The sequence below is a fragment of the Abramis brama genome (assembly GCF_963993115.1).
Source record: "Abramis brama genome assembly, chromosome: 2".
Taxonomy (NCBI): domain Eukaryota; kingdom Metazoa; phylum Chordata; class Actinopteri; order Cypriniformes; family Leuciscidae; genus Abramis; species Abramis brama.
The window spans coordinates 42,866,994-42,885,966 of NC_139964.1; the positions used below are offsets into that span (position 1 = coordinate 42,866,994).

Below are 18,973 nucleotides of genomic sequence, written 5' to 3' on the forward strand. Positions count from 1 at the left end.
ATTATCTGATTAATTATTTCATTCAGCAAGGATGCATTAAATTGATCAATAGTGACAGTAGAGACTGCTCTTATGAACTTTCTATTCTTCAGAAAATTATAAGCAAAAATTATAAGCAGCACAACTGTTTTCAACATTGATAATAATAATAATAAATGTTTCTTTGAGCACCAAATCAGCATATTAGAAAGATTTCTGAAGAATCATACAACACTGAAGACTGGAGTATGGCTGCTGAAAATGCTGGAATAAATTACATTTGAAAACATATTTAAATAGAAAACAAACTTATTTTAAATTGTAATAATATTTTGCAATATTATTGTTTTTACTGTATTTCTGATCAAATGAATGCAGGCTTGGTGAGCATAAAAGACTTACCCACCCCAAACGTTTGAATGGTAGTGGCATAAGCGCAAGTCCTACAAGTCATGCTGTACTAAAAATAGAAAAACCTGAAAAGAAAAACTAATATGGTTACATTTTTCTAACTCGAGTATCAACTGGTGCTGAAATACCGGCTCTGCCTACACAAACACACCCACTTTTTTTCCTGTTCACTTGGTTCTTTCTTCTGTGCCTGGTGACCTATTTAACGTACCTGTTAAACATGCTTCTTTTTTTCTCTCTCTTTCCCAGATGCCCCATGAGTCCACAGTGGAGCACGCCCATGTAGACACAGAGACCGAGTCTCCTCTGGCCACACGCAACCGCCACTGTGTGGACTGCAAGGACATCGACTGCAAAAGAAACCAGCTCACACGCTCTATCAGCGAAATCAAACCGCCCCATCTGTTCGCTCAGCCGCCACAGGAAATCACACACTGCCACGATGAGGATGACGATGAAGAGGAGGAGGAGGAAGAAGAGGAGGAAGAGTAGATGTTTTGGCCTATTCTAGGGTAAAGATACATAGGACGATGATGAGAGAGTGATGATGATGATGATGATATCGAGTGAGGTAGAAAAGGAGGAGTGGATGTATGAAGTAGACTAATTGCCAAATCAAGCTCAAAAAGCTGATGTTCATAGTAGAGTTCAGTTCACCCTCCAGTAAAGATGACTAAAAAGAATGGACGAAAGTTTGTTCAAAAATACGTTGGATGTTATCTGGAATCGTTTATCAGTCATTATATAAGCACATGTGATAAACATCCAGTGGAAACACTGTGGAAGGACACTCATGTGTTTACATGAGAGTCATGTATGTATCATACATGTAGCATGTTGGCTAAATCTTGCATTCACTTTCATACAAAAGTGTTTAAGTCAGTAATTGGATCCTTACAGGTACACAACTTAGTTTATAGGTATGTTATAGTCAGATTTGTACTATTATTTTATAGTTTTTATCAGTTAAGACAACTTTTGAGTTGCCAGTCCATCCAGTCAGATTAACTTGGTTACTACCTCCTGCAAAGGCTGTATACAATAATTGTCCCTTTGAAAAAAAAAAGTGTACGTGTGTGTATGTTGGCAGGGTGTCTGTGTTGAAGTTCTGCATGTGTTGGGAATCTAAATGAAGCACAGAAAAAACGAAGCATGGTTCATTGTGACGTGCATGAGGAAATGCGGCCAACACAAGAATCCAGTTACTTGGCAACAGCATGTAGCCACTTTTTTTTTTTTTTTTTTTTTTAGAGGTTCGCTGTTAACCTCTTGTTTTTCATATTTTTTTCATGCAAACATTTTGGCTAGAGCTAGTGCTACAGAGTAGCGAACAGATGCCTGTCTTATTAGGGTTCACATAGGCGCAAAATGTTTCCGAACACACACAGACTCGTCATTTCAGCACCTGTTTTAAACCGTTACAATGTCACATTAAACAGTGACATACTGTATTTTTATACTCCTACATGAGCTAAACAGGACGGTTTAGTTTTGTCTTAGTTTTGTCTCATATGTTGCTTGACAGATGCAAAGTAAACTATTCAAACATCATATACGTAGACAGTAAGTGACCTTGATATGCAAAAATAAAACGTATTAAACTGTTTTATGGCCTGAGGAGCTTGTCGAGATGTATCGGCCATTGAGAAAATAGTAAAATGAAGTTAACAGCTGGGCATTCTGAAACTGAGAAAGAGAGTGCTGTTGCTCTGGTGACTGTTTCTATGGAAATTAATGTAGTCCTGGCTAATGTGTGAACTCTGTTGATGGTTTACTCCCATGTGGACCAAAACGGTGTCAAGAAATTGGGTTTGATTTAGACACTTTTAGGTGTCCCCACAGGAAGTGTGTGGAGTTTTTAAGAAATAAATGTCATTCTTGAGTGTTACAGTGGGTCACGGTTTAGGGAGGAAGTGGTTTTAGCGCTGGGAAGTGTTCCAAGTGCACAAAACAGGTATTAGGATGGTTAGTGTGACTTTTATATGCATTATTCAAAGAATAATAGTAGGTAGGATCTGATTGAATGAAGCTACCCAATCATAGCGTAACGTGTATTACTCGATACATATTGTAACTGTATGTTCTTTTCTTTTTATTTCAGAGAGTATAGTTTTTCATGGGTCTGACTGTCAGTTTTTAAAAGGGAAGACCAAGTAGGTCTTATAGTATAATGGTTTGTGGTTAGGCACAAAAAAATAGTTTTCTAGGTTTTCAAGCGTCTGTTTCAAGAAATTTAGAGATATTTTTAACTGTACAATGCATATTTTGTCTGTGTCAATTTCAGTTTGTAGTTTAAAAACAACTGGACATCCTAAAATGGGGCAGCTCTTGTTCTTGGTCCCAGTCTTTAGAGACTGCAGTATAGAAAAAAAGTGTTTGTCCTGCAAGATCCAGCATTTCTCTTTCCTCTGTTTTCATTAGCTTTTTATACAAACTCAGCATTGTATATAATATGGCTGGCTCCCTGGACATGGATTAAAACTAGTCCTGGGCTAATTTGCACTGGTGTTGGCTGTTGTCCTTTTTAGTTGTCTATGCAAGGGACACTGGCTTAGATTATATTTAAGAATAATATTATAGAAAAGGCATCGAGTTTAAACAGTATTCATCCAATTATCCCAGTAGTCATTATCTCCTTAACGGGTGAAGATCTCATCCGTTTAGTCATAGATAGCATTGCCTACATCTGTTTCGACCAGTGTTTTCATATTATATTTTGGCATAGTTTACAGTTGCGTGTTGAACATGCCAATAACTTATATACTGTATACAATAACTAATATACTGAGTTTTTCCTCCTTTCTATTTTTTACCTTTTTCCTAATTTCTGAAATCTTTTTTTAGTTCATGGTTATGATTGCTTTCAGATTAGCAAAGGTGCAAAACGGTTGCATCTGTAAAAGAGATCAAGAGCAAAATAGCCATGGCATTTATTAATCCCATTTCTTTTTTTCTTTTTTTTTCTTTTTTTTTTTCTTTTTTGTCATTTGTTTGTTTAGGGCATGTGATTTCATGTCTCCAATTTTTTATTTTGCTTCCTGAATTATGATAGTTTCTGATTTATAGAGTTCTAAACCTATACAAATGGGAAATTGCATTGCAATGTAAAATAAATATAATTTTCCTTAATAAATTCACCATTGGTCTCCTGTCGTGTTTACTTCTGAGAGCGTATGACTATTTTTCATAACAGGTTTTCTCCACTCTGACAAGGACAATAAGTCAGTCACTTGGATTCTATTTCTGATTTCTGTAATTTGTCCAAAATACCGCTACATGTCAATGTACTGCATATTGCACATTAAACGTGGTATAAAACATCAATCACAAGCAAAATGGTTGAAAAACATGAGCCTGACAAGTCATTTGTCTATGCATACTGAAAACAAAAATTATATGATGCAACAATCACAGTCAATCAGAATATATTTGATGTTTAATATGCAAAAAAAGTTCAGAAAGAACACAGTACCATAGTGAAACGGATGAACGTTTAATAGCACTTTATCTAGAACCATTTTACTCCCTAGGGTTTATATTTTAGTAACAAAGTAGCTACAATTCATTAACAAAGCAAATTAAAAAAAAAAAAAAAAAATGTAAAAGGCCAGAACCTGTATTTAACCCCACAAGAGCATCTTTCTAGGAAAAAAATAATCAAAGTAGGCTTTCATTTACTAAATAAAACCCAACAATCTCTGATCTCACCTCTAATGTAAAATCTTTGGTATAAAGAACAACAATTTTAAGATACCTTATCAAGGTTGAGCTTTGCTAAATTGTTAGACCGTAGTGCCAAGCAGTGGCTGTGTGTGGTACTGACCCATGTATAAATAGTAGAATACAACAAGCAATGCATTCCTGTTATTTATCTGTTACGGTTCAAGTAACCATTGGAACACATGAAAACATCTAGGGCGAAGTCTTAAAAGCTGCCTGAATCAGATTTACCACAAAGTCTGACATTGTAGAAACAGGGTCATGCAGCTGCCACCTATACGAACATATAGGAATAGTTATTGGAATGAGTTATATGCTGTTTGTTGATAAGCTGTTTTGGGTCTATGAGGATATGGGAGGGGGAGAAAGCAAAGGAAAATGTGACCACTAACATTTCGGCAAAACCTTACTGCCACTATTGGTCATTTGGAGTATGGCAAAGGGTCACTTCAGTGACAGTTCAAAGAGAAAATGTAAGTGGTTATCATTAACAAAACAGTAAATACATTTTTAAATACAACTGTATGCATAGCAGGAGTTTCCAGCGTTCATATAAATAACCATTGAAGTCAACATTACAGACATGAAGAAGAAGACTGAGTGGAGGAGAGACCTCTCTTACAGACGTGTGATGGGTATTACAATTTAATGTAGTAGTTGTTTTAATGACGTGGTAAGACTCATTTTGTTACGGGCTGGAATCGCATGAATGCATATGGATTCTCCCTTGCATAAAGTCCTGACAGGTCTTTGCGTTTAGTTAAAATAAGAAAGCGTTCGGCTTTAAACGTAAAGTTATTGTGTCTTTGACAGACTTAAACTTTTAAAGCAGACAAATAGGACCTGTTCATCCTTGGAAGTGAATCCAAAATATCAAATATACAAATAATCTATAATTTACAATACAGTAATCATGATAAATCATATTTTAAATAAAATGTGTTTCATTGCACTTGTTAAAAAAAAATTAATATGATTTTTAAAAGGCAATATAATGATTCATTAAAAAAAACAAAAAAAATGTGTAAAAGGTACTGTGGGATATACCAGATTTCTGAAATATACATGTAAAAGACCCTTACCAGTACATATACAATGATGTTTTTGAAACTACATATAGCATGTGCATGATATCAGTGACACTCATAGAGGCACACATGCACAAAGTACAGACAGGTGTTTGCATGTGCCGACAATTATATCCTCAGACATGCACGTATATACAAATGCGTACAAAATAAATAAATATGCGAGTAGAATGCTCTTGGTTCACGGTTTCCTTCAAAGCAGTATTTGGAGCAGTCTTTGATTTACCCTATTACAGCATCTGCCTGGAGTATTTCTTCTTCTGTGTTTGTGAACATCACAGGGCAGTTTGAGTGTAGCTGGAGGGGCTCGTACGAGCACAAGACTGTCCATCCTCCAAACTCTTTGGCTGGGGGGACATAAACACTGTGGTTTATCTGGAATCTTAACGGGACCGAAGCGTGTCACTGGACTATCCCATTTTGCCTTGGGTCAACCCAAGCTCTGGCCCCAGTAGTACTGCACTACCAGATTAGAGTTGTTTGGGGTGGCGAGGCAGCTCTAGGGTTCTGCTATCGGCTTCGCTCCACCACCCCGCTGAGGGCTAGATGGCCCCCTCACTGTGTCCTGTGTGGTTCGACTTGATGTGGGCGACGCAGTTCTGTGTCTGGTTGAACAGAGCGGTGGTTTCATCGGTCACTCCGTCGTGGAGCTCTGTCAAAGTCATTTCGATTTTGGTGTACTCGCTCTCTGAGGACTGTGGCGTCTTGTCAATACGTGATGCCATGACGGCGTTTTGATACTGTTGGCGTGTTACCTGTCAAAACACACGGGAAAGGGGGTTACAAAATAACCTTTATTACACTGTGTCCTCCTAACTAGATGGCGCAAACACAAGATAAAAGGTATTTTTCCATGGTAATCAGAGCTTTTGTTCTCGCCAGCCGTGACAACAAGCGTTTCTATTTTAGAAGCAGTTTCTATTTCTGCGACGTTGCAGCTGGAACAACAACATACAAACAATGACAGTGGTAATCTCAGTTACTGATTATGTGCTTTATTTAATGTTAAAAGGGTCTATTGTGGGTCTATATTTTGAATATAATTTTACATGACCTTTATAGCCACACTGAAGCAACAATAGATAGTTTACTTCAGATCTTGCAAATAAATGAAAGGATACATAAACATCTATTCAGACAAAGATGATGCTCTTCTGATTGGCTGCGATTTGTGATTCCTTTTTTCTCAGAGCTGTGGCACGTCTGGTAATGGCCCCCCACACATCAATCCCGGTAAATTACCGTAAAAATGCCAGAACGACTTTACCGGTAAATTCAACAATGTGCTGTTCACACAAGCAACAGGGTTTACCGGTAACAGACCATTCACACATCAGTTCCAAAATACCAGTAAACTCTGTGATGATGTAATTAACCGGAAGTTTATGCCTTGTTCCTGAAGAAAGCAAGTTTAGTTTCGGCCATTGCTCTTTCAATGGCTTCTGATTGGCCCAAATCACTTTTTACGTCAGCATGTTCACACAGCGTATATACAAGTAATTTACTGGTAATGTTACATCTTCGTTTACTGGTAAATTACCGGAACCAATTTCCCGGTATTTTTTAAAATGTCCTGTTCACACATGATCTGTTCCTGGTAATTTAAAACTGTATATGTGAAAGGGGCTGTTTGAATATTATTGTAATGCTTCTGATTATGACACAGTGTTGGTGTTCTTTTTAAAAAAAATAAACTAAATCCTGCCTCTGTTTAACCATATTACCATGACTGGGCTGGCCATGTTTCCAATCCAACAAACATTTTCTGGTTCATGCGCCCGAGTTGTCGGTTCCAGAGCACACTCCTGTTGCATTTCCTGTTTTCAGTTCCAGGATGAGTCTTTTCCTCTTTCTTTAATGACAACACACTCTTAACCCTATAAAGCCTCCTGTATCATATTTGATAAACAAATTTCTAAGGCCTCTAAATTATCAACATGATCAAAATGGTCTGATTTTATAAAGTAAAGTAAGAATAAATGTTATGAGTTATATTCAAAGATGAGCACTTACTAGACTGAAGCAACTTAGGTTTACTTGATTATCCATACATCATTTAAAAAACGTTTTTAAATGTGAGAATCAAATATTCATAAGGCTTTTGAGGAAGGTTTTTTTCTTTTTTTTGGTGTACATCTCTCACTCATCAGTGTATTGCATTGCATTATGTTTTGCCCCACATAATAAAAACTACTTTGATCATAAAATTGTCTTACATATTAATCATCTTACTAAGGCATATTATTGGGAGATACTGAGCGACTACTGATATTTATATGCATTTTATGTAAAAAGTCTGTTATACTGTTATAAAGATCTTATTGATTCACATTACAATCTATCAGAAGCTTTTTTTTTTAAACATGCACCAAATTGCATATTTCCGCTAGGTTTTGGGCATCTAAATAAAATGTAGGTGTTTTTCCACCTCAAATACAAGCTCCATATTCTCCTATATCATACTATGAGCCATAAAAGCCTGATGTATCAAATAATATTTTTTATTTTGAAAGGTTCAATAAACTGATTGTATTATTTCATATATCAAATTCCACAAAAAACATTTAACACCCATGGAACCTTTCCATTGCATTCGGGCCAAAAATAGTTCTTCTAAGGAATCACTGTGAAAACCTCTTGTATTGAGCTCCTTCCATAGCCACATCAGAGCCCATGTCAATGACCATCAAGTCAGCTCAAGTATCCATCTGCCACAGACACTAAACCAGGGCTCACGTATGTCACAGACCCCTACTCAGCGCCAAATTCCACATCTGTCCCAGAGCCAACACCTAAATCCACATCTGCCATTAAGTCACAGCCAAAGATTGTAATTGAACAACAGTCTATGTTAGCAAATGAGCCATAGCCACAGTCTACCTCTGAACTACAGCCATTAGGCCACAATCTGAACCCCAAGAGCCACAATGGCACCAAAAATGTGCAGTGGATGTCTTCTGAAGAATTAAATAGATTCTAAATATTTTGGGCATGTTGGTTATGTAATGAAAAAAAAAAATGAAAAAAAAAGTTCATAAACTGCAAGTGAGCTGGCGTGTTTGTGCAATTCTGTTTACCTTAATGTACTGTACGTCTGACACAGCTCTGACAGAATAGTCTGGCACATAGATCTGCAGGAAGGCATTGAGCTGGTTGTTACTGCTGCCCAGTGACGGTGTGATGGATTCAATCCGCTCGCTACGATTTAACGAGTCAGAATGGTTCAGTCCAAATGGCCGAGGAGGAGATTTGTTTTCTGCAGAGGAAAAAGGAAAGCATTGTGACTTCAATAATCAGGACAAACATAAACACGTAAAATCAAGAGCACGATAGGGAGGAGGGACACAATGTAAAACTTATCAGCCTTGCTCATTAATATTAATTATCTGACCTGATGTAGCAACAATGGCTCAACCAATGACATGAGTTAGGGGCGGGACTATCTGTTTGTCAGAGTAATGATAGAATTGGGGAGTGTTTCCAAACCTGTCTGAAAACTGCTTTTTTTATCTGAATCACACACTTTACAAATCAATTAACATTTAAATACACTAGCACTTTTTTAATAATTGATATGAATAAAAAAAATTAATAAATTAACATTTTTACTCAGCAAGCAGGCATTAAATTGATCAAAAGTGACTGTAAAGACTTTAAAGATTTTTTGAGCACCAAATCATCATATTAGAATGATTTCTGAAGTATCACGTGACACTGAAAACTGGAGTAACGGGAGGAATGCATCACAGGGGGAAAAAACATTTTAAAATATTTCACAATATTAATATTTTCACTGTATATTTGATATAATAAATACAGCATTGGTGAGTTAAAGAGACTTCTTTCAAAAACCTTCAACAATTCTACAAGACTCCAAACTTTCAAACAGTAGTGTATGTATATAGATGTTAATGGCTTTTTAGTACACTGAACCCTTTAGTGACTAGACCTTCAAATCCAGCTTTATATAGACAATAATTAGCACATGGTATATTATGAATTTATAATAGCTTTTTAGAACTCAATAATTGCATCGCTAGTTATGAAGGGGGTGTTTCATGTATGTAAAAGGGTTGCCGCTGGCAAGAGTATGATAAAAAGCCTAAGAGCTTTCAAAGTGAAGACTGGCTTGTTTTTTAATTAAACACAGCTTATGTTTTCCACTTCATAAAGAGGGGGAATTTACAAGTGCACACACACAAACATATTGACTTTACTCACACACAAAATACTTGCTAACAGACACTCAAATGAGCACACTTCCACACTCCAGCACATATATTTATTCTTTCTTTCTTTGTTTCTCCTACACATAAACGCACATACAAATACACACACACAGGTTTCCACAGTGGGGTGTGTTAATGCCACAATTTGGTTGGAATGTATGTAATCCGTGTTTGGATGTGTGAGTGGAGTGGGGGAGCCACCGCGTCTTTAGTTCAAGGCTCCAATGCTGGCCTGAAGGGGCCCAACTCTGAACCCTACATGCTGGTAGTCAGCATGAGGTTTGTGAGAACCGGGAACAGTGTGTGTGTGGGTGACTATGTACAGAGGTGTGTGTGTGTGTGCGTATGGCCCCGCTGTCGCCCTTTACTCCAGGAGGCCTGCGAAGTAGAAATGTGTGGGAGGAATTCTGTGGGTTTACTGTAACATACGGTATGATTTACAGTAAGTAACAGACAGACTAATGTCTGACCTTGTCATTGTTTGATTAGTCATTTTGGTTTAACTATACCTGGAGATCCAGCAACAGACTCAGCCCTAATGACCACAAAGGTACGAGAAACTGCAGGGAAGAATAAAGAATAGGAGGGGGAAAAAAGCATCAAAAGAATGTGGGAAACAAAAAGGTGACTGAAAGGTAGAACTGAAGAGCTCTAGAAGTAAAGAAATCACTAAATACCACTTGTTTTAATCCACATTAGAAAATATTCTCCATTCCCACATAACAAAGCACTTTTGGTATTACTGTAGGCCCATTTTCTCACCACCAGAGGTCACCTATGTTCTGTGATTGTCCCCTAACTAGTGGCACATGTGACACTTGGTTAAAATTTGGCATACTATTCAACCCCTATCAATTTCTGATGGATCTAACTATGTTACAAAATATTTGAAAATACCCTATAGTTATTTAAAAATGAGTCAGTGGATACTTCCCCCCAAAGACTTAATATATTTATGTTCAGTTGGAGCAATGAAATTTGTAATCTACGAAGTAGAAGACTATAACACTGGAAGAACTAGAATTAAAATCAGTAAAACGTCACTGGTCACAGGTCAAGTTGCTTGATAAGCTACAGTATATATATTAAAGACCCACTGAAGTGCCTTGGAACATGCAGCTTTGTATGATGATTTGACATCATTTCCACTGAAACAGGAAGCTAAGGCGGGACATATTGAATGGCTCCTCCCCCTTTTCAAATAGCCAATAGTGTTTAGTTTACCTCACAGACTGCAAGTAGTTCCATGGAAGCGAATCCAAGTGCTGATGATACGTTGGATTCAATAGTAGAGGATTCATTCATTTCATTCTTAAGCAACTTACAGTTGGAAAGCGGAATAAAACTCGAGCGTTTGAGTAACCGAACACACATCTCCAACCCATATTGCTCCGTGATGTGTCAACAGTCGCTTTGGCCAGGTGGTATTTATAGCATAGGGGGCGGGACGCTTTATATTCTAGAGAGCATTTGATTGGACAGAAGATGTGATGAGAAGCTGAAGTCCGCGATCATAAAAATCTGTGATCCATTTTAGCGGAAATGAGAGACTTAAAGTTTTGAATGCTTATATCTCCTAAATGCGAATTTTGTCATTGTTTTGGAACACACAAGCTTAACATTCACAACCTTATTGCTAACATATTCATACTAAAAGCTAAAAAAAAACAAAAAAAACACATACATTTTGATTTCAGGGGGCATTTTATTATGAATAAAAATAATAAAAAATGTCTATTCATCCATCCATTTTCCAAACCGCTCGTCTTATGCATGATTGCTATAATAACAATAATAATAAATGTTATTATTTATTGAACATTAGAGTCTTTTATCATTTGTATTTATATACTAATGAATGCTGAACACTGATAGCTGCACAAATAGTCTACTGTGGAATACACAATATCTCAGTTGTTTAACAGATTTCTTCTGAGTGCAAAACAAATGATAGTCTCAAATTCTCTTGCCATTCTAGATACCATGTGACCTCTGGAACAAAGCTTCTGTGACATGGTGTTATTTTCTGATAGTGTATACAATAATATAATAATGCCTGACTGGGATTAGTGCATCATAGTACCAAATCATAGTACACTGAAAACAGTATGTCAAATGTGCCAGAATGAGGCTCCGCTTCCTGTGGATCTTCAAAGTATGTATCCGTGCATATACTTTTTGGGCTAATGCTGCCCACAACTGCTTGCACTGTTGCAGGGTATGTGGGTGTATCCTGTGGTATCGACTGAATTTTGTATTGCAGTATTATTTTTTTTAAACCAGCATAAAACATCTAATGTAAAGTGTGTAATTTTTCTAAAATATTTAGGCCTACGTTTAAGATTTATGTATTTAAATTGCATTGGTTTACAGTTTTAACATTTACAAACTAATATACCTAATGTGTCATACTTAGTTAAACGGGCTAGAAACAAGCAAGATTTCTGCACTCCAAAAAAATCATGGAATAGTTTTTAATAAGTTTAAGTTTATTGTCCTTTCGGAAATTCTATTAGATCTTATTTGAATAATCATATTTTCAAAAAAGCATTTATTCAAATGGCTTAGAGTAAGCACAAATCTTTTCATTGTGAAAACAATTACATTTATGCAGTTAAAAAGTATAAATATGTCTAGCTATGGAACAAGTAAGATTCAATTAGTTAAATGTATGATTTAAAAAAAAGGTCTTATTGATGATAAATATATAAACCTGGTAATTGTGTATTTAAAAGACATTCAGTTTATTAGTACTATTACAGAAATCCTACCTGTTTCTTACGTTTTATGTATGACAGACAAATATGCATCATATTAAGTTTATTAGTTTATGTTAAAACTGTAATCCAAATCTAAGAAAAGTTTATATGAAATTCAAACACATAAACCTTAAATACCAGTAAGTACAGCGCACATAGCATATAGGTTACTTTTCATACTTTGTAGAAATACTGTATGCAAATGAATGTATTATTTGTATTTACCTGGAGAAGCGGTGAGAGCCATGATCCCATACGAGGAGAAAGCTCCAGCTTCAAACTTCATTCCCTCCTTCCCTGCCTCCACTTCCACCTTCCCCTTAGAGAACAGATCACATTGAAGACCAGACTTTCAATACAGCTAAGATTATTTCTTTTTTTTAAATAACTTTAAGTGGATAGTTTTACAACTATCCACTTAAAGTGGATAGTTGGGTTCGATTCTCAGGGAAAGCAAGAACTGGTAAAAATGTGTACCTTGAAATGCAATGTAAGTCGTTTTGGATAAAAGCGTCTGCCAAATGCATAAATGTAAATGTAAACTAATGGAGTTTCTTTCAGTATTTCCTTTAGAATCATGTCTGTCTTTAACTATACTCACTGAACTAAACATTCATCTTTTACGTAGGTACCCTAGTTCTTTCATACTGGGCGTGTTAAATACTTGCGAAAATCCCAGCTTGTTCTAGGCTAATAACCTCAATCCTTTCTCTCTATGCCCTCCACGGCCCTGGACCAAACAACCAAGCTGACCTGCAGAATGAGGATGAAATAGTCCACGGGCTTGTTGCGGTGGAAAAGGTAATGCTCGATGGCCTTCTTATTCTTCTCATTATATTTGACCTCCTGGATGACGTTGGGGTGCTTGAGAAGACGCAGAAGGATCTTTTCAGACATCTGGCTGGGACTGAATAACTCAACTTCTGTAAGGCAAAAGAAGACATGACATCATCTTCCTGTTCCTATGGGTTTTTCACAATTGAAATTGTTACCTCAGAGCCATTCTAAACCATGGTTAAAGGTAATATTGCATTTTCAGGTTTCAAAATGTCACACGGTATATTAGTAAACCCTGGGTAAATGATGCTCTAACATTTTTTTTTGGACGAACACGGCTTGTAGCAAATACTCTGTTTTAATAACTGCTTATCCATCGGTGACACTGTTCTGACTGTTTAAAGTCTTCTGAAACAAACAAAAGCAAAAACAAATGTTCATTCCTGTTCACACTCGCAGCTTTCAACATTTTATTGTTCTCTCAAAAGCTGAAACTTAACAGAGTGTGAAAGTTTCTGTGACTACAAAGTTTATGAATAAGCAATGTTGTATTATGATGGTTGTCTGTTGCTAAATAACTCACTGTAACATTGTTCTGTTTACAGTATATGTGTCACCTGGCAGCCGATCGCTCCTTGACCAGGGAACGCTAATAGTATTGTATTTGTTAATCAATGATTAGCGTAAGCCACAAAGGGGAAAGTTTTTAGCAAATCCTGGAATTAGGTTTAAAGGGGAATACTACTCAGAATGGTTTGTCTCTATTATACACAAACACCCTTGGGACCATTTAACAGCAGCTTGATGGATAGTAACGCAAAGGGTAATGACTTGTAGGGGGCTGTGCCAAATGCCTGAAGATTTCTAGAAGAATGCAAGAATCAGCAATGCAGGCTGCATTTATTTGATCAAATATTACAGTAAAACAACTTTAAATAATTGTTTTCTATTTAAGCATATTTTAAAAGCTGAATATTCAGCAGCCATTAATATAGCCTTCAGTGTCACATGATCCTTCAGAAATCATAATGATATGCTGATGTGCAGCTCAAGAAACATTTATTTTTATTATCAATGTTGAAAACAGTCATGCTGCTTAATATTTTTTGTGGAAACTGTGATATATTTTTTCAGGATTCATTGATGAATACAAAGTTGAAAAGAACAGCATTTATTTGAATGTTGAATTTATATTATAAATGTCTTTAGTGTAATTATTTTTTTAAATAAATTGTATGTATTCTTACTGAACAAAAGTAACATTTTCTTAAAAAAAAAAAAAAAAGAAGAAAAGGTTACTGACCTCAAACTTTTAAACAGTATTGTAAATGGCTACTAAAAAAACAGCTTACAGAAAACAAATTACAGTTTCAGGCAGACACTGGTTTGTTGCAACAGAAGAGGTAATGTCTTAAGATAAAACATTTATTTACACTAATATTAACAAATGTATTCTATACATTAGAAATATAAAGTGCTTTCTAGGAGACACATACACCATGAAACAAAATGTGGTAGCTGTGTGAGAGATGATCTCTGCTGTGAAAAACAACAACAACATGTTTTAATTACTTCTTTCAGCTGTTTGCTGGCTTTTTCCATGGCTTGGAGATAGAGATCATTATTTTATACACTAATAAAGCAGGCCACCACTCTCTAAATATAGCCCAAACCGTAGTATACAAACAACATCAACATCATGACTTCCACCAAAAACTGCCGTCATTTACCTATTAAAAAAAAAGTTGCTTTAGATGTTGGTTATACGGTAAAAGTTACTTTTACAATGATTTTTACAAAATATATCTATTTCAAATAAATGCTATTCTTTTCAACTTTCTATTCATAAAAGAATCCTGAAAAAAAAAATGTTTCATGGTTTCCACATAAATATTAAGCAAAACAACCGTATTCAACATTAATAATAATAAGAAATGTTTCTTTACACCAAATCAGCATATTATAATGATTTCTGAAGGATCATGTGACACTGAAGACTGGAGAAATAGCTGCTTAAAAATCTATTTTGCCATCAAAGGAATAAATAACATTTTACAATATGTTAAAATTTAAAAACAGTTATTTTAATGTTTTAATAATATTTCACAATATTACTGTTTTAATGTATATTTTGTCACATAAATGCAGCTTTGGAAAGCAAAAGAGACCCCAACTTTTTGAAAAGCACTGTATGTTATTTATCTAATATGAGATTTCATGTTTAATCAAATTGCTTCCCACAGTCTGGGTTTAAAACAAACATCTGTCGATACAGAACAGCAACAAAAACGTTAACAATCACAAAAATCCTACTCTGGCTTATGCACCAAATCTTTTTCCTTTCTTGGAGAAACACACTATGAAACAAAAAGTAACACAGAAAGAGTGAGAAAAGATGTTTTCTCTTAGCTGCTTGCAAGGTTTTTAAGGTGCAGGAAGTCACTCTTCTATACACTAACCCAAACAAGCTGCTTCTTTTTAAAAGACATCATGGCATGACTTTCACCAAAACCAGAGGCAAATCTCCTCCCCTGTGTGAGCACCCTAACCATACTACAGTCACAGGACACACTGGGGTAAATCAAGCAGCAATGCAGTGCACTTGCCTGTTGCTAGGAAACGCAGAGTAGCCAGTAGAAGCTGAGGTGATATTTTAACCTTCATTTCATTGTCCATGTGCTTGAAAGCCGAGAAATCCTGCTTCCTCTCTCGATGGGCGATTTTCTTTTTTGTTTTGTTGTCGGCTGTCAGAAAAAAATGGGATGACAGAGGAAGAAAGTTTTTAAATTAAATTCTTGAATGATGTGTAAAACATCTTGTCTCATATGTTTGTGAAAATATTTGCAATGACACCTAAAAAGGTTTTTGGGTAACACTTTACAACAAGGTTCCATTTTTTTACATTAGTTTACCCCATTGGTTGACATGAACTAACAATGAAAAATACTCTAAAGCCTTTGTTAATCATAATTAATGTTAATTTAAACATTTACCAATACATTGTTAAAATCTAAATTTGTATCTGTTAATATTATTTAATGGACCTGAGCTGACATGAACTAACAATTAACAGTTTTATTTTTAATAACTAATGTTAACAAAGATTAATAAATACTGTTGTTAGTTAATGTTAATGCATAAACTGTAACACTGATCCAAAGAAGACGACAAGTATTAGGAAATAAAACAAGATTTATTAAATAACTCAGAATAGGTAGGCAAATAACGATCCAAACTATGCGAGACGGTGTGCTACGCACAAACAATACCAGACAATGATTAATACAAACAGAAGAACTTAAATAGACAGAGATAATGACCTAAATAAGCAGCTGTGATAATTGAGTTAGTGTCCATGGAAACAGATGAGTGGCGGGAAACTGAACATATGACTGAAAATAACAAACTAAAAGTCCATGAAAATGAAACTAAGATCAAAATAGCATCCAAATAGGACAGAATTTGGATGCAAATATTCATCAGCTCCTCGTCCAACCTCGGGGGTTGGACGAGGAGCTGATGAAGGGCTGATGAGAGGATATGGCGGAAGGCTGGTGAAAGCAGGCAGGATAGACCAAGGAGTTGATGATGGAGGAAGAAGCCAAGGAGGAGATGATGGACGGAGTAGCCGGATGGTGATGACCCAAAACTCAGCCAAGACGATAGTCCACGGCAGAGTCGATGGAGGGAGGACCCAAGATGTTGACATGGCCGACGACATCCGTGGGACGACCAACGGAGACAGAGCCGATGTTAGGGGATCCCAGGGCGCTGACAGAAAGCTGATGGACCTAAGCGACACAGCTAGTGCTGGAGACCAAAGCAGAGCTGCGGCAACGATCGTTCGAGGTGAAACCGGAGCATCCGAGGACCCAGGTGGAGCTGGAGGAAGGGCGGAGCCCGCTGTAGCCAAAGGGGTAGAGAGCCGGAGCGCCGCAAATTGATCGTAATTCCACAACGCTACAGAGTGACGGCTGACCGAGGTGGAGCCGGAGGGATGAGGAAGCCTGGTGAAGCCACAAGGCCAAGGATCTCAGGTGGAGCCGAGGGTGGGAGGAGCCAAGGCGTCGCTGACTGGTCGACGGGCAGAGGCGGAGCGGAGGGATCAGTGGCCGGAAGCAAAGCCGAGGGATCCTAACGCTTAGGTGAAGCTGGTGAGAACACAAGGCGTCACAGGGGAAGGTGAAGGGCTGCAGGAAACCAGCTGAGGCAGGGCTTAAGGACTGGCTGAGATCTACAGTGGAGGTGGGAGAGGGAGGCTGGGTGGGTGGGATCATTGGTAAATCCGAGTTTTTGCTGGGTTATGATACTGTGATGATAGTTCTGATGATGAAAGGACAGGGTGGGAAGCACCGCTTCAAAGTCCCAATCAATTAACCAGTCTCCTGTGTCAAGCTCCACCAGGACTGCTACCTGGACGATGTTTGGTGGCTCGCACCCCTGGTCAGACATATGCTGGGGATTTGGCTCCAGAATGTTATTAGGTGCTGTAGTCACAGGCTCAATGTTTGCGGCGGGAGGAAGCTCTCCGTCTATGGGGGGCTCTGGCGTTGTCGTCTCCGTGGTTAGGGGTGATGGTGGGCTGGGCTCTGGGTCTGGCTGTGGTCTGGATCAGGGGTAGGCGCTCTCCAGACACCGGATGATGGCCTCCTTCCAATTAAGTCCTGTGGTGTCTGGGAGGTCTACAGGATAGTAGTAGTTTGCCCCGACCCAGAAGAGAGACTTTAACGTCTCATCATTGAAGGCAGTATTTAAAGCGAGCTGACATAACTGAAATGAAAAGTCCATTAGAGGAAGCCCTTTTCGGGCTAGGGCAGCAGATTCCGCTGCATAATCCATTCTTGGGTCCAGTATTCTGTAACGCTGATCCGAAGACGACAAAGAGTATTAGGAAATAAAACAAGATTTATTAAATTACTCAGAATAGGCAGGCAAATAACAATCCAAACAATGCGAAACAATGAACTCAATAAGCAGCTGTGATAATTGAGTAAGTGTCCATGGAAACAGATGAGTGGCGGGAAACTGAACAAAGGAACACATGTGACTGAAAATAACAAACGAAAAGCCAATGAAAATTAAACTAAGATCAAAATAGCATCCAAACAGAACAGAACTGTGACATAAACTAAAGTTAACTAATGGACCTCATTGTAAAACCATTCACCATTAAATCCCATGTGACATGATGAAATGGCCGCCAGGTACACTTTGACCATAGAGAAGGCCTTCCCTTCATCTAGTTTCTCCTGAAGGAGGAAAGAATGAGAATAGGTGGGAAGGCATTTAACAGGGTCTCTGGCCAAGGATGTGCTGATGCATCCATCCCTTGATGCAACTGTCTCCTTTAGTGAGAAGAACAGGGGACAATGGGTGTTCTCATCCGCAGCAAACAGATACACATCTGCCTTGCTATATTTATCCAATACCTCCTGAACCACCTCTGGGTGGAGCCTCCATTCCTCTGAGTGATGATTCCCCCTCAACAACAGGTCTGCCCCAATATTTACTAGGCTCCAGACAATGTATATGTATTAGTTTGACTGGTTCTGTCCATACTCCACTCCCTCCATGATCGCTCCACAGCCCTGTGAGGACACGTCTGTAGTGTCCACCTTGCAGTCTGAAATCACTCCCATTGACAACCCCTCCCTCAGGAATTATTTGTCTCGCCAAATGAGCAGATCCCTAAGAGAGTGGGTTGAAACGTGCACCTTCTTGTGCAGACATATGGAGAAATTTAATTGCAGAGAACAGGTCCATTTCTGACAATCTCTCATGAAATGAACAACAGCCCCAAAAGCCCTACTGCCATGACTGAAGCCATGAGTCTCAGTCATATCATACAAAGCTGAAAAGAGTTTGTCTAACCCAGGCAAAACTGATTCACACAGTTCCATAAACTCTCCCTTCTCTGCTCCGAGAGGGTTGCCCAGTAAATTATTGAGTTCAGGTCCAAACCAAGAAATACCACTAATTGTGTTGGGGTTAATAAGCTCTTCCTCTGGTA

The 18,973-nt window shown here is 37.7% G+C and overlaps 2 protein-coding genes across 6 annotated transcripts in view; one reads left to right on the plus strand and one right to left on the minus strand.

The window, feature by feature from the left end:
• Window positions 1–3,527, plus strand: part of nt5c2b (5'-nucleotidase, cytosolic IIb) — a 33,679-nt gene extending 30,152 nt beyond the window's left edge. For all 5 annotated transcript variants that reach the window (XM_084107137.1, XM_084107138.1, XM_084107141.1 and 2 more), the window contains one exon: window positions 640–3,527. In XM_084107137.1, the coding sequence (XP_083963263.1) occupies window positions 640–882 (243 nt within the window). In that variant the 3' untranslated portion in view covers window positions 883–3,527. The remainder of the gene's footprint in view (window positions 1–639) is intronic.
• The window catches only part of cnnm2b (cyclin and CBS domain divalent metal cation transport mediator 2b), a 42,890-nt gene continuing 27,246 nt past the window's right edge, over window positions 3,330–18,973 (minus strand). Inside the window, exons 3-7 of the mRNA XM_084107130.1 lie at window positions 15,570–15,707; window positions 12,940–13,109; window positions 12,412–12,505; window positions 8,276–8,454; window positions 3,330–5,953 (exon numbers count right to left, since the gene is read on the minus strand). Coding sequence (XP_083963256.1) covers window positions 5,741–5,953; window positions 8,276–8,454; window positions 12,412–12,505; window positions 12,940–13,109; window positions 15,570–15,707 — 794 coding nt within the window. The 3' untranslated portion in view covers window positions 3,330–5,740. The remainder of the gene's footprint in view (window positions 5,954–8,275; window positions 8,455–12,411; window positions 12,506–12,939; window positions 13,110–15,569; window positions 15,708–18,973) is intronic.